At 34.4% G+C, this 24,092-nt stretch overlaps 1 protein-coding gene across 1 annotated transcript in view; it reads right to left on the bottom strand.

The window, feature by feature from the left end:
* Positions 1-24,092, bottom strand: part of LOC126824436 (lipoxygenase homology domain-containing protein 1) — an 83,924-nt gene that overhangs the window by 11,450 nt on the left and 48,382 nt on the right. Inside the window, exons 14-40 of the mRNA XM_050553660.2 lie at positions 23,466-23,855; positions 22,620-22,867; positions 21,982-22,117; positions 21,057-21,211; positions 20,888-20,905; positions 18,928-19,085; positions 18,204-18,277; positions 17,396-17,586; positions 16,401-16,593; positions 15,871-16,031; positions 15,628-15,714; positions 14,762-15,050; positions 14,045-14,196; positions 13,027-13,160; positions 12,146-12,297; positions 11,463-11,567; positions 10,646-10,754; positions 9,736-9,920; positions 8,160-8,338; positions 7,428-7,544; positions 5,580-5,606; positions 4,047-4,209; positions 3,457-3,611; positions 3,068-3,277; positions 2,085-2,247; positions 1,500-1,705; positions 893-1,082 (exon numbers count right to left, since the gene is read on the bottom strand). Coding sequence (XP_050409617.1) covers positions 893-1,082; positions 1,500-1,705; positions 2,085-2,247; positions 3,068-3,277; positions 3,457-3,611; positions 4,047-4,209; positions 5,580-5,606; positions 7,428-7,544; positions 8,160-8,338; positions 9,736-9,920; positions 10,646-10,754; positions 11,463-11,567; positions 12,146-12,297; positions 13,027-13,160; positions 14,045-14,196; positions 14,762-15,050; positions 15,628-15,714; positions 15,871-16,031; positions 16,401-16,593; positions 17,396-17,586; positions 18,204-18,277; positions 18,928-19,085; positions 20,888-20,905; positions 21,057-21,211; positions 21,982-22,117; positions 22,620-22,867; positions 23,466-23,855 — 4,347 coding nt within the window. The remainder of the gene's footprint in view (positions 1-892; positions 1,083-1,499; positions 1,706-2,084; positions 2,248-3,067; positions 3,278-3,456; positions 3,612-4,046; positions 4,210-5,579; positions 5,607-7,427; positions 7,545-8,159; positions 8,339-9,735; positions 9,921-10,645; positions 10,755-11,462; positions 11,568-12,145; positions 12,298-13,026; positions 13,161-14,044; positions 14,197-14,761; positions 15,051-15,627; positions 15,715-15,870; positions 16,032-16,400; positions 16,594-17,395; positions 17,587-18,203; positions 18,278-18,927; positions 19,086-20,887; positions 20,906-21,056; positions 21,212-21,981; positions 22,118-22,619; positions 22,868-23,465; positions 23,856-24,092) is intronic.

Genomic DNA, 24,092 nt, shown 5'->3' on the forward strand with positions numbered 1-24,092 from the left:
TAAACCATAAGTTTGATCACATCCAGAATGTGCTGGCTTCTTTACATTGGTTACCTGCTGAGGCGCGAGTCAAATACAAAATACTAACATTAGTGTATAAATGTCGCAATAATGCAGCTCCTCAATACTTATCTGAACTCTTATATGACTACAACCCTATTAGATCACTTCGCTCTCAAAACAAACAGTCACTAGTTGTTCCAAGATATAATTTAAAGTCATATGGGTATAGGTCTTTCAGTTCAGCTGGTCCTAGATTATGGAACGAACTTCCACAACAGATCATGAATCAACAAACTTTTAATCAATTTAAATCCGCACTAAAGACTTTCCTGTTTCAACAGTTTTACCAGTAGAGCCATTACAAAAAGCATTTTGAGCATGTGTCAACATGGAGAAGACGCTATATAAAACCTCATTATTATTATTATTATTACCTCACTGTTATTAAAACACATATTATTCAGCAATCTTAAGTTATGGTGTAAAGGCAATAAATTATGATGGGTGTAATAGGTGGGGCGATGCAGTCATACTATTTCTGAAATACATGGTGCGCGATCTGAGGGATCCATGGATGTTTAACCATGTAAATAGTGCTGGATTCAGTCTAAAATTGCAATTTAGTGTCATATCCTTGTAAAAAAAATTGGGCAATCTGATAATAATTACGTTTTTATGAAATTTTTCACAACATAAATTACTATAAATTACTAGGCTTACAGCAAATAATTATAACTCGTACTATAGCTTACTAGGTACACAGCAAATAATTATAACTAATTACTAGGCTTACAGCAAATAATTATAACTAATTACTAGGCTTACAGCAAATAATTATAACTAATTACTAGGTTTACAGTAAATAATTATTATTCATATTATAACTTACTAGGTTTATATGAGACCACAGAACTCTGACCATCACTAACACTGAATATACGACTAGTTTTTCCATCTCCCTTATCTCTAGCTAACCATTGGTTACATGTAAAATGATAATGTTTTCCTTTAGTCGGCATATCAACCTCCATCTCGTTTACAAACCACCCCGTACCTGGTGCTGTACCATCATGACCGAGCTGTAATAAACAAATTAACATAAACAATCATGAAACCCTCAACTACTCACTCAAAGGTGTAAAGGACTACTATTTGATTTTGGAGTGGCACAGGTTCGGGTGCCCAAATTTTCACATAAATCTCCCGACATTATTAGTGAGATTTTTGGTACCAGTACCCTATATAGGAATACAATGGACATGAAAATTCTTATTTGAAATTGAGCCTCGATGTTCCAAAAGTGTTTAGCAGAATTGATTGAAGTTCAATGATTGCCCGAATTTCTGTGACCACCTTGCCCACTGTTCTCACTGAATTTAACAAAAATACATAGAAAATCACAACCATGGCTGAAAGTACATAAGCTCTGAAATACAAAACACATTTTAAACACTGGGGTATATTACACATTATGTTTTTTTGTTTTTTTCACTAACCTCAACTTGTTTAACTTCACCAACATCCACGGCTTCCAATGAAAAAGTTTCTAATGATCCTGGTTCAAATCGTGATTTCTGGGCCAGTTCTAAGAATAAGCGTTCTGTACGCCGTTTTTTAGGACCGTATATAACAACCCAGACGTTACTGTCTGTACCATTATCTTCTCCTTTACCTGTCATAACCTTCACTGTGTACGAAATAGCTGTAAAATAACATGGATAGTTATAATAAGTGATTTAGCACATGGGACAGCATACAGGGTGATATTTACTAGCTTGTGACTGTGTTGTAAGACATTGAAAGTTACACTCAGTGATTACATGAGACAGCATATGGTTACAGTTTCCGTAGCACTTGATACCACATCGAATACCTATTCCTTATCACATACAACCTTGGGATGGAAATTACACCACTTGACTCTGACTGACATTATGATTCAAGTGACTCCCCTTTTTCTGCCCGCCCCTCCTCCACACATACAAACACACCCTATTTCTTAAGATAGATGTAAAGTTCAATCAGACTATTTATGTCACAGAAGAACATGTTGGATAAAACTTGATTGCAATAAAACTTACAAGGTCCTTCAGGTACGTTTTCTAAAGATGATGAAAGCTGAGATCGTTTTAATCTGGGACTTTTACCAAATGGATCATTGGTACGTATAGAATCAAGACTAGATACAGATCCTATTCTGGTTGACTTTAAGGTACCAGTACTCGACATATCACCATCATAACCCTATAAATATATTACAATAAATAATTTTAGATTATCAAGCCTGGAAATAAAACTTGTGTCACAGACAATGTCAGACACATCCCCTCTGGTGCTCGTCTCAGATTGGTCTTCATCTGCATTCTTTTCAATATTTTCAATAAATTTCCAGCACAAAGATCAAATTGTCCGAGGATACATCATCAGATAAGATGATATCTTGAACAAATTATCTAGGACTTCATTTATTTGAAGTGCACTTAAATAATGCACATACAGTTAAATAATGATAATTTCAGCAATTGTACGAGTCAAACAATATCCTATCACATTTATACAAGCTATGAACATCTTCTATGATTGAATTTACAAAAGGTAATATTAACAATTTGACTCTGTGAAAAATATAGGTTTCAATGTGTTACATTCTACCCAGCTGTCATTTAAAACAGTTTCTGTAGTAAAAGTAAAACCGCCCATCTATTTCAATATTCTAACCAGAGGTAAAAATAACTGACAGAGAGAGAGAGAGTTTAACGTTCACTCAACACAAACTATGTCATTTCGGGACTAACATATAGTTTAATTTCATTTCAATAATTCCCTTGCGTGTAGGGGTCTTTAGCAGTGGGAGGAAACTGGAGGACACGGAGGAAACCCACGAGGTTGAGCAGGCGACCCTACTCCAAGGTATATACAACCGGGGTTTCAAAACCACGCCAGTTGTCTCAATGACAGGCCTTATGATACAGTGCGCACATGCTAACCATTTGGCCATCCAACCTCCCAAATAACTGACAATTTCTAAAATCTAATTGTTTGTAGGGTTTTTTTTGTGTCCTACCTTGACATACAGAGTTCTTTCTATTTTACCATCATCTTTGTTTCTAGCTAACCAACGTTCACAGTGGAAAACATACGGCTGTTCTTCATCAGGATCTAATACTTCTACTTTATCCAAAAACCATGATGGATTAATCAATGAGTTATCATGTCGGATTTTAATTTTATATACTTTTCCTAAATCTGCTGCCTCAATTTTAAATACATCAACCTAAAAGTATAAAATGTTGAATCAAAAACCAAGAACAATAATAATCCAAATAAAGAAGGTATTTTTAGAGTAAGGGGCGTATGAGATATATATCTTCGGTTGATTTATCTACGATTGATAAAAACTGAAGCACCAATACAACTTATATTTCAGCTGGCTTACTTCTAAAAATAACAAACCTGTTTTCGTTCAAATTTATCTCGATGTGTTTCTGATTGATGTAATTTTCGTTCTCCCATATCACCACGGTCACCAAATATATTAAGGAAGACATTAGCGTCTGTTCCACATCCTGATTTATCACCAGTATAAACATTGACTGTATACTTCTTGGCTAAAATTAAATATAAAATCATGTTAATTATTAAAAATATGTTTGCTATAATGCAATGACCAACTCAAATGACCTCTGTTTCGTCCATCCTACGAATCAGATACTTATTTCACTGCAGGTTAAATTCTCAATATTTATACATCACAAAAAAAGGGATGGAATTTGCACATAACTAATATATATTCAAGGTAGTTTTATTGTTACATGTCAAGTGCCTAAGAACAACATTTCTTCCCATAGTGGTGTTTTAACCTTCTTTTCAATTGATTCCACTTAGTAAGTGATCTTTATAATGTACGATTGATTTGAATACCTGACCACAGTTGTGTCAACACGAGAATAATTTGCTTAATAGCCCTGCAGGGGATACCCATGACAAATGACAAAATTCTGCAGATTCTCCTTGATCCAAGGCAATCCACTTGAATAATTTACCTTTGAGTCTGTCTGATATTTTAACTTCCTTCGCTCGGACTTCACCATCTTTATTGACCACTTCTTTTACAGCTTTTTCTGGTAATAATTCTCTCTCAATGGCACCATCTTCTTCGTTTCTGGCCAACCAACGATTACAGGGGAATGAATAGGTAATGGATCCCTAAAACAAAAAAGAAAAATTTCCTTTAGAAATTATAAGGTTTGCTGTAAGATTGACTTACTGGTATGTTTTCTAGCACGAATTGAGGTGAATTTCATGTTTCGTTGGTGGTTTCATATCTTAGCACTAGATTTGTCGAGGATTGTGAGAAGTATTAGAAATTTTTTACAGGTTTAAACTATGTTGGAATTGTTCACTGGTTATCAGTTTTCCATGCGCCTGATATTTCAAAGTTCACCTTAGAGTGACTATTGGAAAACAATTTCAGATTAAACACTTTTAAAACATTAAATTACTAACACAGAGACAACACATAGATCTCTGGGAACAAACAGCAACTGGGTGACAAGCTGATGAACCATATTGTAATGAAATGGGGTTAAACGTCCAACTGATTTGCTTTGAACTGGGCTAATGAAGACGGGCATATTCTATACAGTGTGCTATGAGGGAAATTTTGCCCCGACAGCGGCACTACGGCCTACTCATATACGAATTCCAACTGTCAAGGGATCTTTTACGTGTACGGCAATGTGTAAATAGGTTTTTCATCCCATCCGAATGACTAGACAGCTGTCCTGCATCACTGACAAGGGGGAACCACGCCAGAAAATCTGGATGAACTTTCTCGGCCAATGCAGGGATCGAACACCCAACAACCAGGCTAGCGAGTCAGCGTCTCATCCACTTAGTCACCGTGCCCCCCCTGAACCATATTGTAATCTGAGATTTAATAAATACTATCAAGTAATACAGTAACTAGTTATTACATCAAATAAGAATTTTACTAATAAAAAGATACAAGATATAGAACCTATAATAATTAATTATTGTGCTATATATATATATATAGGAGCAGACATCATTGAAAGTATTGCAGTAGATATTTTGTGCTAAAATTAACAGTAAAAAAAAAGCAAAAATGAAAACAAAAAACCTTATACATGAGAATAGAATGATTTAATACAGTATTAATCATTAACTGAGAAGTGACAACAGATGTTACAATCACCATATGGTCAAATTTAAAAGCTTTGACGCAACAAATGTCATTTGTAGGCATCATATAGCAATTTTCAGTCAGTTAAGGACTGAATCTATAGACTTAAGAGTGAAAGTTATCTGAAAGAAATAGAGCTGGCACATCAGTACAAACCATGCTAGACTGAATCAATGTAGCAATTTTCAGTCATACCAGTAAGGACTAAATCTAAAGACTTAAGAGTGAAAGTTCTCTGAAAGAAATGGAGCTGGCACATCAGTACAAACCATGCTAGATTGAACCAATGTGACCAAGTTGAAGATAGACATCAAACATTTCTATGATATAGAGGTTTTAAAGTATTTATCACATCACTCTTATCACTCACCATTTTCTTGGTGGTTCCAAGTTTTTTCTAAATGAACAACATAAAAAAGCAACAAATGATGTATGTTAGTAAAAAAAAATTAGTAGACCTATATAATATATATAAATACACTGAGACCTCACTATAAGATGTTTCACTATAAGCTTGTTTTAGTAAAAGTGTCAGTCAACATCGTTCCCAACACCGAAGCCTTTCAATATAACGCGGGTATTCCAGTGTTATAGGTGACATGCTACAATGCAGGTATTCCAGTATAATATAAAGGTGACATGCTATAACATGAGTATTCCAGTATTATATAATGCAAGTGTAATGACTAACGTAAGTGTTGTTATAGCGTATTCATGTTCCAGTATAATAGAAAGGTGACTTGCTATAATGTGAGTGTAATGACTAACGTTAGTGTTGTTATCCAGGGTGTTCCAGTATAATAGAAAGGTGACTTGCTATAATGTGGGTGTAATGACTAACATAAGTGTTGTTATAGCGAATCCTTCCAAGGTGTTCCAGTGCAATATAAAGGTGACTTGCTATAATGCCATAATTTCTGTGAATTGATACTGTGTGTTTTCTGTTATAAAACTTCACCTGCTGAGGCCTTTTTTGAAAGTGCAGCTCCAACAGACCTGAATATGTGGAGTCTACCGTAAGTGCTGTTATAGTGAAGCCTCAATGTAATTACTATAAACGAAATAACCACACCCCAAACAACATAATGCTATAATGTCTGTTATAAACCAACACCGTCTGAGGTCTTAATTTAAAGTGCAGCCCCAATATCCCTGAATATTGCACGATTTCCATATAATATTGCTAGCAGAACACAAGCTACTAAAAACAATGAGGAGTTCAATAATTTGGTCATTTTGTGACTAAAAAATGAACTACTTTAAAATTACAATGGTTATGAGGGGTATGAAATGAAACAGGAAAAAATGGCTTAAACCATGGCATTTCTGCTCAATATTTTTTTAATGTGAATAAATTTAAATAAGCTTTGTGTATGTGAAAGCAAAATCAGTATAAGTACTATAAATTATCTATCTAAAAATATGTTCCTTCAATATACTGTGTATATATATATACCAGTATCTAAAATAAACATAGTATTTTAAAACAACATGCTGTTTGCAAATTTGACCGGTGGGTGAAAATATAATTGGGTCCCTCACAGTACCTGTATCCTAGGGGTCAATAAAGTCTTAATCTGACTCAAAATCAAATGTACATGTAATGAATCTATGAATGAAAATTAATAAAACTATTCATGCAGTTACTATATAATATAAAGGAATCAGATTATAACCATTGCACCAAATTTATTATTACTCTAAATAAATATCCCTTAACTTAGCACACACAGTTTCAAAAATAAAAAAAACACAAGTCTTTGGATAGCATGTGTGTGCAATGTAAAACACTAACATCATTTGTCAGCAAAAGTTAAATGTTTTTCTTTTATCATCACCACATTTTTGATTTCCAAATGGTAAAGCAATTTCCTCTTAGCTAATCACAGATATATATCACCCGGGATGCTCAATTCACAGTCCAGAATATCCTGAATGGACAGAATTGCAATCGAATAACACGGAATTCAGTCCTGTCACAGTTCTGTCAGTCCCTACTATGGAGGTGGTGTGAGTAGAATCATGACGTAATTAAACACAAAGAATATGTTTCAACCGCATGCGTTTTAGCCCAAAATACCCCTTTTCAGTCGATTGTCACTCTTTTTTGGGATTGAGAGAATTCAATTCCGGAACGTCCAATCGAGTACTTCCCACCATTTGAATCTGAAATTCTCTCAAGAATACATAAAATAAAACGAAAGTAAAACTTATTTACCCGTGCTCCTTCTTGAAGTTTGCGTACTTCAATCTTTTCTAAATGCCATCCTGCCATTAAACCAGAATCATCATGGCCAATACGTAGTTTCTCAATTGGTTCACCGACATCTTCCAGCTATTATAAAATATTAACAATAAGTTTTAAAATGTCTAAAATTTCAATGAAAAATTCAAGATTGTCATTTAAAGTAATGGTCATAAAGTAAGTTTCCACCCTTAAACTCTAATTTTTATTTCTTTGTGATCTTATGTCTACACCATCTTTAATTCTTGTAATCGTCTGTCGAAATCTGTAAAATACCTATTTTTATCCATGAACATCAGAGCCAAGATGGTATTTAACCTAAAAGTTTTGTTTAAACCATCTAAATTAAAATCTAAATGATGCTTTGCAGTTAAATTTAAATAAGAGAGAGAGAGAGAGAAATGGGGTTTGACGTTCACTCGACACAAACTAGGTCATTTCAATATTTCGCTTGCGCGTAGGGGTCTTTAGCAGTGGGAGGAAACCAGAGGACCCAGAGAAAACCCACAAGGTTGGACAGATGATCCTACTCCTTGTCACGTACAACTAGGGATTCGAAACCACGCCAGTTGACTCAATAACAGACCTTATGATACAGCATGCACACGCTAACCAATCGGCCATCCAACAACCCACATGGATTAAGTAGTAAAGATTTAGATATTGTCCTTTAAAAGTAAATGAATGCAGCTTTAACAATATTACCTCGACCACAAATTTATCAACACTGCCTTTATTGAAACATTCTTTTCGTTCTCTCTTTGTAGCACATAATGATTTTTGTTCTGTACATGTATCTCTACCATATAGTACAATATATACATCAGCATCAGTAGAAGCACCTGCCTTTTTAGTGGTATATACAGTTATCTCATACGGAATACCTATAATAATTCATATTAATATTACAATCATACAGGTTTAAGACATGCTTACGCACATGCATACTTACCAGTCGCCTCGAATATTAAGGTCTGATATTAAAAACATTGAAGTTGTGAAAAATAGGTAGTCCTATTTAATTTTCTGATATATGGCAGAGATATTACACATCGAAAACTTACACTTCTCAAAACAAAGAAGCACTCCCCTTACACTTGGAGAGTTTATTTAGAGAAACAATTTTTGTGTTTGATCAAGTTCAGGAAATCTCATTTTTGTTCTTGTAAGATTTTTAAACTTGCACGCTGATATTATCATCAGACCAATTCACCTTGATCCAGTCTCACCCATTCTAAAAGATCCCCGATCTTCTTTCAACATTTTACATGTTTTTAAAATATGTGTTTAAATTTTTTTTTTTCTGGAATTGTTTTTTATTTTTCTAAATGAAATGAAATGGGGTCTAACATCAACTTGAAACAAACTACAGTGGACTCCGTCACATCCGATCTCTGATGACTCCGGATTGCTGTGACATCCGCTTCGCTCGGGGGTCATAACTCCGAAACCGGAAGCGGTAGACTAACGTCACCTGGCCTATGTTACTCCTCAGTCCGAGCTACCCCTATACCCCAAATTTCAGACTCGGGGTAGAACTAGTCTAGCCGCCAACCCCGAACAGATCGGCTTCGCTCGGGGGTCATAACTCCAAAACCGGAAGTGGTAGAGTAACGCCACCTGGCCTATGTTACTCACCGGTCCGAGCTACCCCTATACCCCAAATTTCAGACTCGGGGCAGACCTAGTGTAGCCGCCAACCCCGAACAGACAGACAGACAGACAAACGACAGTCACAAATATTAGTATAGATTGTACACATGCATTGATATTACATGTAAATGATTTTATGAATATATTGTTATTGTTAATTATTTAATGTAATAAAATTTTGAAAGTACAGAAAAGTTTATCATTTATAAAGGGAATAGCATTCTGGTGATTCGAAGCTACAATATAAAACTACTTCCGGTTTTTGAAGTTACAGTATTTCCGGTTTTGAAGAAAGCTCGGTATTCCGAAACGCTGTGTGATCCGAATTATTGTAACGATCCCGCACGATGTCGGATGTGACAGAGTCCACTGTAGGTTATTTCGGGACTAACACATCGTTCAATTTTATTTTGATAATTCGCTTGCACATAGGGAGGAAACCGGAGGACCAAGAGAAAACCCACAAGGGTGGGCAGACGACTCTACTCCTTGTCATGTACAAGCGGGAAAAAACCATCAGATATGTTTTAGCACGTGTATATTGTATCAGATCCATCGAGCAACTCAACATATAGCTTGAATTTAGATGCTATCAAATGAACTAAATATATACATAAAATAAACTTACATGGATTATATTCCTCTGTGGCAAGTTCCTGGGGGTAGAGTTCTCTTTCTAATTTACCATCGTCATCTTTCTCCGACAACCAGCGACCACACTGGAACACCCATTTTTTACCTAGAGATGGAGCATCTATAACAACATTCTCCAGGAACCAAGCACCGCCACCACCAGCATTGTCATGTCCAATTCTACGAAATAAAAATCAAAGACTAATAACCAATTTCCACTACAACAAAAACCAGCAGGAATGATAATAGAATGGGTTTTTAACTTTTCTATATGAACCAGTCTAATGAAGATCGGCATACACCATACATTATGTTATATGTGAGAAATTTTTTCAACGGACAAGAACTTTTCCATCTCATATTGAAGCCAATTATTACCCTTTCTGATCGATGCAAAGATGCAATAATTTGTGTAGATAGTGTTCCTTATACCAGACATGACATGGAGTGTGCATTTTCCTAGGCTGCTCCCATCATCTGGAAAATGTTTGCCATACGGTGATGGAAACAGTTAAACAGAATTAGAGAACAGAGCAATATCTTTCTTGTGACATTGTAATATGAGAGAGAGAGAGCGAGAGAGAAATAGGGTTTAACATCCACTCGACACAAACTAGGTCATTTTGGGACTAACATATGGTTCAATTTTATTTCAATAAAATCCATGAGGTTGGACATGCCGGCCCTACTCCTTGTCAGGTTCAAGCAGGGAATCGAAACCACGTCACATGACTCAATGACAGACCTTATGATTTCATGTGCACGCATTAAACCACCCACACCCCCAATTGTAATATGGGCCTATCACACGCCACAAGGTTATAATTTCAGCCCTATAATAAGACAATTATTATCACTTTTATTGCTGTTACGATGATAATGATGATGTAATAAATATTCCATACCTTATTTTCTTTAAATCTCCAATCTGTACAGCTTCTAATATAAATTCATCTTTCTGTCCCTTTTCAAATTTATTTTTGTTTGTCGATGATGACTTCAGGAACATTTTACCTTAAAAATAACAATATTCTTCTGATTATCATTTTATCATAGCCTAATGTTAAACGTTATACAATATTCAAACTTTTACTAAAGTACTTGAATTTTTGGCATGCAAATGTTTTTTCAGGAAAATTTCTCAACCAGAGACTGACTGGCAAAATTGGTGCAAAAATAGTGTAAACGAGTGGAGCTTGGTTTTTCGTACCATCCCAAAACATTGCTTTTCAACCTCTTAAGTGGAAATTGAGCAAGACAAATTTTATGATTCTTCTCTATCATCGTTGAAAATCATGTCATTTTTTCAAGAGTCCTGTGCCTTTAATTCTCAACTACGACAGCCCTTTAAAATGAAATAGTGTTTAGACAGTTATTTTGCAGAGGTATACTGAGATTTTGTCCTCCAGGTTTCTAAATCCGTAATGTAACATATATCTATATTTTAAGCTAAATCAGATCTTCAAAGTGCACTGTCCCTCTGACATTCCATGACTTCTATTGTCGACCATAAAAAAAACCTAGATATACAGTGTCTGTCAATTTTACAGCACCCCTGAGAACACTTCCCGCCCCCTTCATTGCTTTGAGCTAGTTACAGCTCTGTCTTCTGGTCACCATATTTTGGCACAGATCAAGATTGGGGCTGAAGGAGTTTGCACATCTATCAAAAATTTATGTTTGCTGCAAAGAAAGCAAAATAATTTAAAACGATTCTTTCACCTGTATCATCTATTTCTCCAAACAGCATAATATACACATTAGCATCAGTTCCTGCTCCCCATTGTTTACCTGTTTCCACAGTAACATGATATGTTGTCATGGCAGCTAAAAATAGAATCAAAGATTATATTAAAAGCGAACTTGTTTGTTTCATTCAATTTACAGGACTTGATGCCTAAAATTGGAAAGTCTGAGCCAGTGAATTATAAATATATTATCACACTTACCCTAAATATCATTTGCATGAAATTGTTTTCAAATTCCATGTCAAATCTGTTTGATTTCCTGAGTTTTTATTTTGTTTATACCCCCCCCCCCACACACACACACACATTTAAGGTTAACATATAACAAATCTTGGTGACATAATATAGCACAGAGTTATTGATGGAATATTTCTAACATCAGGAAGAACCCAAATGAATTAGAAAAATTTCAAATTGTAAATTTCAAAGTGTTGTCCAGAGTTATCTTTCTGTTCATATTCTGATATAATTAAGGCTTGTGAACCTGATACTCGAAAGCTCTCTGTTAATCTTTATGGAATTTTTCAAAACTTTTGAGTTGTTATCAAAACTTGCTCAAATGAATTTCTTGACAATGATTCCAAGACAACCACAGACCCTTGCAGGTGTATAAGAGCCCCTGTCCGCATTTTCATAAAATTCCTACTTTTATTTTACCTTTTTGTTCTAAAGCAATTTCTTTATAGATAGCTTGTGAATCTTTTCTAGATAATTTAGGCTTCAGTGATTTATCAACTGGTACCAACTCTCTAGCAATCTGTCCATCATCCTCCTTAGTTGCCAACCATCTTTGACATGGGAAGAAATAACTTGAAAAAAATAATAAAAATTTAACAATTAATGTCTTTGCTATATTTCTGCACAGAGTTCAACAGGAATAAATTAGGTTGAATGTCTCTTTAAGAACTTACTTTCTTCATGTTGTGGATGGATAATTTTCCCACTTGTCCATCTTACTCAAATATTTGTCTATGGTCTCTATGTTATTGTTATGTGGAATGGTTAACACGTGGGCGTTGGATCATAAGGTCTGTCACTGAATCAAATGGCATGGTTTCAATTCCCTGTTTGTACGTGACAAAGAGAAGGGTTGTCTGTCCAACCTCGTGGGTTTTCTCTAGTTCCTCCCACTACTAAAGACCGGTACACGTAAGCAAATTATTGAAATAAAATTTAACCTTAATGTTAGTCCAAAAATGCTCTAGTTTGTGTCAAAAGGATGTTAAAACCCAAATCTCTCTCAATGGTATGTATCCTGTCTAATCATCAACTAGACACACTTTCCATGTCAGTGAACAAGTCAAGTGTAAACAGGGCTTGAACCTTGGCCCACACCGTTAATGTGCGGGTCCATCTTTCTCCCTTTCTCAAGTGTGAATGGGGCTTGAGATATCTTGACCTATGGTGTTAATGTGGGGATCTATCTTCAATAAGAATTCATACAGTTTCTCTATCATTGGTAAATGGTTGATATATTGTCAAATAAAATCTAGGCCCCTATGATTACAGAAAAAGAAAAACTTAAAAAAAAAAAAAACCTTCTGTCCTTTTTAGTATCTACTACTTCTATTCGATCTAAAAACCAGGCAGCACCACCTCCCTTGTTGTCATGACGAACTTTTAATTTGACAAGTTTACCAAGTTCTATAGCTCTAACACTAAATACATCCTCCTGTTAAAAATGAAATGAAAATGGTGTTTAACATCTGACATATTCTTAAAATACATATATTTGTAAAAAATTTTCTCATTAATATCTGAAGACACCTATAGAGGGCAGACAGCTAGCTTATATGATTTAATGAATGTCAGAATGGAGGAAAGTGGTGAACTTTTTCCTTGGACGTATTTTTTTTATATTTATTTATGTATATATTGTTATATATAGCATAGGGGAAACACCTAACATCAACTCAAGTTAGTTAAACATACATTATGCCTATTGCAGGTCTTTCTTTAGGCCTGAAATGTTATCTAAATTATTAATTAGACATTAATTAGACATTAATTAACTTATCCAGACCATAATCAACTCTCGATGCCATCGCTAGCCTGTGATATTTAGCAGATTTTTGAAAAATAATTAAGCGTAAAAATGGATAATTGAGACTTTTTTTTTTATTGCACCGACTTTAGTAATGATAATCGAGGTGAGCCTAAAATTCAATCGCTAATATCTTGGTTCAGAGTGGAGCAATTTGACTGAAATTTTCAGCATATTCTATTTATGTTATCTATTTTTTAACTATTATTGCGAGAACTGTCAACTTTTTATTTAATCTCCCATAATGCCCCTTTAACAGAAACATGAGAAAGTTTTATAATGCCATACAATAAAAAATGTTCTGGTTCTCAGGAATTCTTCCCAAAATACTATGGTGGAAGGGAGGTGTTTATTTTTGTGTTTGTATTCTGTCAAAGGATCGAAGGATTCCAAGATGCTTGTTAAATTCTCAATCTAAATGGTGTTCAAGATAGCATACCAAGAGAATCACTTATTTGAGTATTCAATTTTGGCATTAAGATAACAAGGATTTCTTGATGAAAACTACTGACCTGATTTCTTTCAAATTTATTCATTTTATTTGAATCTTTCATTTGTCGTTCGCCGGAATCACCATTTTCTCCGTATAGGTTAACAAATATATTGGCATCTGTTCCAGCACCAGACACATCACCAGTATAAACCTTTACAATATATTCTACCTCTGAAATTACAAACCAAAAATATATACAATATATTCTATCTCTGAAATTACAAACCCAAACATATACAATATATTCTACATCTGAAATTACAAACCCAAATATAAACAATATATTCTATCTCTGAAATTAAGTACAAAATATACAAACAAATTACAAACCAAATGAAATTAAAAGTTTATTAACGTTTTACTTATAAAGCCAATTATCATCATTTGCATTTTCAGACAATATTTATCACATCTGAATTCATGCTAAAATAAACTTAAATTGATTTTTAATTTTCAGTCAATTATTTCATATTCTGTCGATAAAACAAAATAAAATATTAAAGATAGAAAACCTCCAGGCTTGGATACAATCCGATTAAATAATAGTAGGCCCATCAAAAGATTTTAGTGAAGATAATTTGTAGCGCTGGCTGGTTTTGAGCATATTTGATTTTGGTTTTCTGCGATTTAATTGACGTCAAGGTGATGAGGAGGGACTTGTTGAATCGGAATCACTACCGTAAGCAGAGGTAGGTCGTCTTTTGTGTGGCCCTGATGTTTGAACAATAAACATTACCTTTTAAGGTACCAGCTAATGGACGACCTTGTTTATCAGTTGGAACGAGCTCTCGAACGATGGCGCCATCATCTTCATCTTTAGCAAACCATCGATTAACATAGAACCAATAATCTTCAGTATCTTCATCTACCTCCTCTACTGATTCCAGGTTTGATTTCGTTTTTCTGCGATTTAATTGACGTCGTCGAGGTGATGTGGAGGGACTCGTTGAATCGGAATCGCTATTGTAAGCAGAGGTAGGTCGTCTTTTCTTTCTCTTTAATGTTGGTAGTCGTTGTATGAGAATCTACAATAAAATTGTAAATTAATGAAATGCAGGAGTCAATTCAATACTTTGCAGTATTTTCTATTAATGTTGTTGATCCCTTTCATGCATTTTTTACACAATATCTAATTTTTCATGACTTTCATGCTAAAATGTACTCAAATTCAAAGTGGCATTATGGAAGATTAGATAAAGAGCTGGCAGTTCTCACTAAAATAGTTTTAAAAAAATGATAATGTAAAGGGAATATGTTGAAAATGTCGGTAAAATTACTTCGCTCTGAGCCGAGAAATCCTCATTTCAATGACACTGTAGCCCCGATTGTCATTGCTACCATTGTTACGATAAAACTCTTGATTATCCATTTTTATGGTAAATCATCAACCGCTGTTGAACCACACAGTTGGGATTTAAATCTGTTGAAAATCTAGACTATATTTTGGCTATCTCAACAATTCCTGAAAATTTCATGCTGATAGCACTATTAGAAATGAATTATTTTTAAAATGTCGAGCAGTGCCTCCCATTAATCAATTTTGGACTGATATTCCTTTTAGCCATTCACCTATGTAAATATAATAAAACATAAGAACTATACCTTTTCGCAATGCCATCCAGCGAACTTCCGAGCACCATCATGTCCAATTCGTATCTTTTGTAATGGTCCAACATCTGCAGCTTCAATCTAAATATAACAAATAATCTATTAACCCAGAATTTACAATCATGTTATGTTTTGATATGTGCACTTGGATAATAAGAACTTTGAGATTTTTAAATTTGTTGTGTTGGCAATATTATAATTCTTCTTAACAGGTTTATATTCAAAATAATACACTACCTTAAATTTATCACATTTTCCCTGCTCAAATTCATCAGATCTGCTTTTAAGGATGCGTTCCTCTGTTTTTCCACCTTCTCCATACATCTGGAGGAAAACATTGGCATCTGTTCCAGATCCGGATGTATCCGATGTCCAGATTGTGACTTCATATGGTATAGCTTTAAACACAAAAAGATATGAAATGTCGGACAGTCTAATTAGTACTATATTTGGTTCATTCTGGGACCAACAGCATATCATTTGGTGAAATAAATGAGGACGTATTCTGGATCAAAAATATAAATTTCTGTCCGCTATTCAAACTGTTGTAGAGTTTTCCTAGTATCAGATCAGAAAATCTTTTGATCAGAAATTCACCAAACTGATCATGGCCTATATTGTTGTGTATCCCTCACTTTAATAGAGATACATATTCAAAAAACGCAACCGTTAAAATTTGACTTGTTTCCCCTGAAATTTCTCATGTATGGAAAAATGTCAAAAAGCTTTATGAATTTTTATAATAAAATAAGAAATCTGAGACTCACTTTTCTCCCGATCTTCGGCCACGGACGGTTCTAACTCCAGTTCTAAGAGACCATCTTCCTCATCTTTAGCCAACCAACGATGACAAGCGAATTCATAATGTTTACCTTTAGAGGGTACATCAATAATAACATTATCTAAAAACCAACCAGCACCTGGTTTACTTCCATCATGACCAATCTTGATACGTTGTATCTAATAATTAAAATTAATTGTAAATAGAACATTAACACCTTGATTCTTTGTTTCAGTATGTACTATTCTGTACTTAGTAATGGGAGGAAAAGATATGTGTCTAATAACATAAATTAATCGTAAATAGAACATTAACACGTTGATTCTTTGTTTCACTAACTATTCTGTACTTAGTAATGGGAGGAAAACATGTGAGTCTAATAACATAAATTAATCGTAAATAGAGTATTAACACACTGATTCTTTGTTTCAGTAACTATTCCGTACTTAGTAATGGGAGGAAAAGATATCAGTCTTTGTCACAAAAAAAAAAAAGAGGTGTTATGGTTGTTCTGTGAGTGAGATGCTGCTCACTAAGCGGGAGGTACCAGGTTCGATCCTGATGATGATCGAGAAAGTTTATGTCATTTAAACCTTTGCCAATCGTAAGCTCACTTCTTAGTTTCAAATATATAATTTAATAAAATGAAATGAAATAGGGTTTAACGTCCTACTGTTCTGCTCCGAACTGGACTAATGAAGATGGGCATATGCCATACAGTGTGATATGAGGGAAATTTTGCCCTGACAGCGGCACTACAGACAACGCTTATATCGAATTCCTACTGCCGTGGGATCTTTAACATGAACGCCAATGTGTACACGGGACCTCAGTTTTTCATCCCATCCAAACGACTAGACAGCTGCCCTTGTCAGAATTTAATAAAGTTGCCATGACTTTGCAATGTTCAGTGACCAAACTTTACTAAATCACCATCTAAACAAGAACATACAATAGTTTTTTCTTTTTCTGTAATTTTACCTTTCCAATATCTGTTGCTTCCAGTTTAAATAGATCTGTACGACCTTTTTCAAATTTATTAGAATTATCTGATTGACGGAGCTGAATTTGACCAGTGTCACCCTGAGAACCAAATAGTTTAAGAAATACATTTGCGTCTGTTCCAGCTCCACGGCAGTCACCAGTTTTAACTTGGACATGGTAGGAAGTGGCTAAAATTAGAAACAAAAAAAAAATGTAAATTCGGTGAAAACGTCTGACATTTTGAAACTAAAAGAATTAAATGAACCGTCTGATTAGACCAACTAATCAACTCTGGTGTAGTGAGGGGGTGATTTTGTTATTCTGAAAGGTGCTTTAAAACATTGCCTAGCTCTCAAATTCAAGTCACAGACATAAAATGCATGTATGATTAATTTCTTTGAGCGTTTATTTTCGTTGCAAAACACTGTCTATCTAATGTGCTTTTGATGTTTTTCATTCAAAATAAGAAACAAGTTTAAAAGTAATTGCTTGTTTTTCTGAATTATTTAGTCTAAATCATTTCAATTTGTTATTCTGAAAGGTGCTTTGAAAAATGACCTATCTCTCAAATTCAAGTCACCGACATAAAATGCATGTATGATTAATTTGTTTGAGTGTTTATTTTCGTTTCAAAACACAGCCAATCAAATGTACTTTTGATGTTTTTCATTTAAAATAAGAAACAAATGTATGTAGAGACGGTGTTAGTTTCTCCTTTTCTATCAAACTTTAGTCAGGTGTTTTTAATCTCAATAACGCTAAACAAAGGTTGGGCGGAAACAATATAGTCTAATTCTTTACTTACTGTTCAACATCTGTGAGCCACTGGCAGTTATCTCCCTTTCTATAAGACCATCATCTTCATCTTCTGCTAACCATCTGTAAATAGACAACATAGATCAGACATGACCACATGCATGGTAGACATCTTTGGTCAATCTACTTAAAAATTACACCTGTTTTGACTACAAGCCTGCCATATGTATATAAGACTATCGCTTAACAGAAGATCTAGGGTTGGTTTCAAACCAAACCACTCTACAAAAATAATGATAGATCTATCATACTTGTAAAGACACCCCCTCCCTCCCACAATGATAGTTCTATTGATCTTGTAAATGCACCCCCTCCCCCTATGATAGATCTATCAAACCTGTAAAGACCCCATCCCCCTTCCCCCCACAATGATAGTTCTATTGACCTTGTAAAGGCACCCCTTCCCCCCTACCAATAGATCTATCATAGTTGTAAAGACACCCTCCCCCCCGCCCCTCCCTCCCACAATGATCGTGCTATTGAGCTTGTAAATAAACCCCCCCCCCCCACACACCCACAATGATAGTTCTATTGATCTTGTAAAGGCCCCCTCCCCCCTATGATAGATCTATCAAACCTCCCTCCCCTGACTTTATAGGCCTATTATTATTCATCTTCTGTAGCACTTATATCCAGTGTTATTTCTAGATCTGTCCCCCCCACCCCCCACATCCCTTATGATAGATGTATCTAACTTGTAAAAACAAACCTACCTGTTACAAGTGAATGCTGTATCATATTTATTGGTACCAATTTGTTTTATTACAATCTTATCTAAAAACCAACCACTGCCTGGTCCAGTACCATCATGGCCAACTCTAATCTTATTCAACTTTAACAATGATACAGCTTCTATTTCACATTCATCCATCTATTTTAAATACAATTAAAAATATATTCTAGAAGATAAAATATACAATTAAGAATACTAATGAAATCTACGACAGCAAAATAAGAATTAACAACAAACCCAACTGGGCGACAAAAAAAATTGATCCAAAAGACGAATTCGGCAAAATCAACAATAACTTGAATTATGTTTCATTTTATTTACGATATTGTATCCCAAAGAAAATATGACCAAGAAAAAAACAAACTAATGAAGCAATAAATTAAAATACGATATAAAACAGATTTGAATAACGATTCATTTATTTCCAGTATTGTATCCCATGGAAAATATGTCCAAAAAACTCAAAATAAATGAAACAGTAATCAAATATTCATTAGATTGTAACATGTTAACATGAATGATGTATTAAAAGATGGAAAAAGAGCCAATTTCATTTTCTTTGAAATTTAAAACCAGGGACATATCAAATAAAAGGGATTAAAACCATCTTTAATAAATTGTGAGAAGCGTGTGGTGTAAGCCGACCTTAACAAGCGTATGAAAGTAACATTTGGTGCTATTAAGATGGCTAGCACTAGCTAGTGTGGACGATTTAAGTCATCAAACCTAAGGTATACTAAAATGCTGACATTAAAATTGATTCCTCAAGGTTTAAATTATAATCACATCTGAGTACAACATCAAAAAACCCTCAATAACTTTAGTCTATGCACAATTAATCAGACATGTTTGGAAATTCTGCGTATCTAACATATTTTAATTTGGATTATATCAACTTTAATTTTAACCAAAACGAACGCTTGGAGTTAGAAATTAATTTACAAACAAATAATTTTACATTTTGCACCTCTAAGAAAAAAATCTAAAACCGAGAGCACTGCGTCTCTTTTTTCTTAAAAATTAAAGTACAGGTGTCAAAAATACCATAATGATTATAAACAAATATCTAATAACATATTACACAAGCTAAATAATAAATATAAATATAAAACTATAATAAATCACAAGTAAAACTGCGCAGATCAGGGACTTTATAACGGAGGGAGGCTAACACATATAGCGCACACTAAACAGACGCATGCCAAAAACAAAATTTGGCTATGCCCACCCACTACCACAAAAAGTACACTGGTTACAGGTAAGCTTCCCATCTCATCTTTCAAACAATATCCACAGCAAACCACTGTAAAATTTGCTAGGATCTGGAATTTATATTGAATGAGATGTGTAGGGATTGCAAAACAGCACATATAGCAAACACTAAACAGATTCCCAAAATATTGGGCTATGCTTATCTATTATGACCAAAAAATCACAGCTTAATGGCAAGTTTCCTCTTTTTGCCTTAAAACAATATCCATTACCAGCCACCGTCCATCAAAGAAATGGATTATTAGAAATAATCATATCTATTGTAGACTTCCACCATTTATTTTAGCATGCACTTAGGGTCATAAAATAGTTAATCAAATTAAGTAAGCGAGCAAAAATATTGGATGCAATTCATGCAAATGTAAAATTACGAAATAAACATGCCTCTTTTGGAGTTATTGTACTATAAAATGTATGGGTTTAAGCCAGAAGTGTTTGGGAGGTGTGGACGCAAATCTAATCGTGTCAGGTTGTTTAGCAGTGGAAGCCAACCATAGGACCCGAAGAAAACCTATAGTGTTTTGGTGGGTGATCCTACTCTTTGTCACTTTGCTAATAATAATGCAACAATGATTTTCAAAAATTTTAAACTAAAATTCTATCAACGGACATGCAAATCATAAAACAGTGACCTAAAAACATTTAACCTAAAGATGTTTTATTACTACCTGATTTCTTTGTAATGGCTTGAAATGAAAAAAAAAATATGCCATTAAATTTTACCTGTTCAGAACACAGCTCAAAATTATTAGACTAATCTTTACATGTTAGTACTGTAGTTTTTTGTAAAGAAAATTAATCTGTTCAATTTGAAATAAAAAAACAATAAATAATTACCGTTCCCTTCTCAAATTTATTAATGTTTGTTGCCGAGTGTTTCAAGAAGCGATTACCAGTGTCTCCGCGCTCACCAAATATATTGAGGTAGACATTGGCATCCGTTCCAGCATATTTAACATTTCCTGTATAAACTTCTACTTTATAACGTACAACTGTAAATATATATGTCATAATAATGCACAACTGTAAAGGCATATGTCATAATAATGCACAACTGTAAATATATATATATATGTCATAATAACGCACAACTGTAAATATATATATATATGTCATAATAACACAAAACTGTAAATATAATAACGCACAACTGTAAATACATATGTCATAATAACGAACAACTGTAAATATATATGTCATAATAATGTACACTGTAAATATATATGTCATAATAATGCACAACTATAAATATATATGTCATAATAATGCATAACTGTAAATATATATGTCATAATAATGCACAACTGTAAATATATATGTCATATTAATGCACAACTGTAAATATATATGTCATAATATTGTACAATATGTGTCAATTAGGTATATCTGTAAATTCATGTCATAATAACATACAACTGCAGATATATATGGGATCATCATTCAATCTATGGATGGTCAGTGTTTTAAGTCAGTTTAGATATTCTGCATGTCTCTTATGTAGTGCCTCCTTATCAATAAGTCAATTAGTGACATGTGCACAGCTGTGATCAAACAAATAAATGGTCCTATAAAACGGAAAGTTATTCACATATCTCGGGTTGTTTGACATAGTCTAAGGAACAGCCGATTCAGACTGTTTCGGACTGTCCAGGGATGTACCAGTATTAATATAATCACTTTTCTCTAAATTTCTTCAAGAAACTGGTTTGTAGTCAATATTTACATGTACCAAATGCTAAAGGGTTAAAAGCATGAGAATTACCTCTAAGTGGTGTTTTAATGCCTGGTCCTTCTGCTGGTAATTCTCGTACTATACATTTATCATCTTCATCAGTCGCCAACCATCGACCACAGTCAAACTTATATTTCTCTTGGGCAGCTTGACTTTCTATCTCGATCTGCAATTACAAATTATTTTTTCTTAAATCAAATGAAAAGGGACACAGAAGCCGTTTTAAAGCCAGGAATTAGCCCCCCCCCCCCAATATTTCGCCAACAATAATGATTTCTTAGGAGCGTTCTTAGCAGGCCACATCCTCAGCCCCTCCCAAAAATTCTGTAGCCCCATCAAATTTTATGAGCTGGCTACGGGCCCGGCCAGGGCGATGACCACGAACTAGGGGGAGTGAGATTTGTGTTTATTAATATATACTATATTGTTTCAAGGCAATAAAAACTGTTCAAACCATAAAATTCAACAATCATTGAATTAAAATTCTCCCAAATTTATATTCATCCAAATTTTTACTCCCCATCCAATTCTAATTCCTGCAAATTTATACTCCCCATCCAAATATAATTCCCCTAAATTTATAGTTTCCATTGAATTGATTTACAATTCCCCCAAATTTTTACTCCCGATCGAATTGTAATTCCCCTAAATTTATATATATTACTTACCTTATCTAAGTGCCAGCCAGCAGCTATACCTTTATTATCGTGCCAAACACGTAACTTATAGGGTTTACCGACTTCAGACATATTCACATTAAAGATATCCATGTTTCCAGCTTCGAATGAATCACCTTTACCTTCTAATTGAATATCGTCTGATTTACCCTTGTCACCATATAAACATATAAAGACATTGGCATCGGTTCCAGCATTAGTCGTGTCCGTCGTATAAACCCAAACTGTCCATGATCCTTCTGTAATAAATTATAAAAATATTTTTATTTTTTTTACCCTTTGTGAGAGGTGTTCTGGTTAAAAATCACACCTGTAAGGGGATATGCATGTTTTACACAGTGAATAAACAAAATATAATATTAAATTATGCCCAATTTATATACCTCTATATCTGAAAAATATCAAGATAATATCGTAAAAAAATCAATACTGGAGTGTATTTCTTTTGCGGGGAAGGAGAGTGGGGAGAGGGTCAAGTAGTAGAGCAGTGACCTGTCAAAAATATCCAAGGTTTAAATACTAGTGTAGGCTAAGTAGAACCTTTAGGATTTTGTCAATTGTCAGTGTTGGTCTGATCAGGTTTGGCCTCGACTCTGTGAGGCGAAAAATACGGAGTTTGCCAAGTAATTCGGATGGGATGAAAAACCACAGGTCTACACTTTGACATGCATGTAGAAGAATCCTGGGTATAATTGGTGTTCACAAGACTTTAAACCTAATTACTCTAGTTTTGGAGATATTTGTCCGTTCTGACTGACAAACTTGACATTTAATTTTTATATGTATAGAAATATTATTGTGAAACCTTATCCTGTACCATTAACCATGTTCACTTACTTTTAGTTTTCTTGATACGCTTAGATTTTTGTTCCGTCAAGGTTCTGCTGATGACTCGGTCACCTTCATCCATAGCCAGCCATTTTCCACATGGGAAAAACTGTTCAATTCCGGCTGTAGGACAATACACCGTTACACTCTCCAAAAACCATCCAGCAGCCACACCCTTATTATCATGGCCGATATCAATCTTAGACAAGGGACTGAGCATCCTGGCAATTCCAACATTAAATAAATCTGTTTTGCCCTTCTTAAATTCTCCTGAATCCAGCCATATTTTTCCACTGGACTCCACACCATTTTTCCCGCCATAGAGAATGATCCAGACGCGAGCATCAGTACCTGCACTGGCTTTGTTTCCAGTTACCACGGTTATAATGTATGGTATACCTGTAAAAATAAAAAACAGTTTACAACTCTTGCATATTCTTTTTTAAGAAAAACAACTTTAATATTCATTTCCTTCTCTTACTTTAGAACTTTCTATTATCAAATTAGTACAGTCTATGAATAATTCTTTCAAAGACAGATTTAACCAATATATATATTTCACTTTAAGCTTTTGATCGTTACTAGCATTGTTTCAACTATATCTCATTTTTCATGGCTTAATCCACACTAAAATGG

This window comes from Patella vulgata, chromosome 6, assembly GCF_932274485.2.
Source record: "Patella vulgata chromosome 6, xgPatVulg1.2, whole genome shotgun sequence".
Lineage (NCBI taxonomy): Eukaryota > Metazoa > Mollusca > Gastropoda > Patellidae > Patella > Patella vulgata.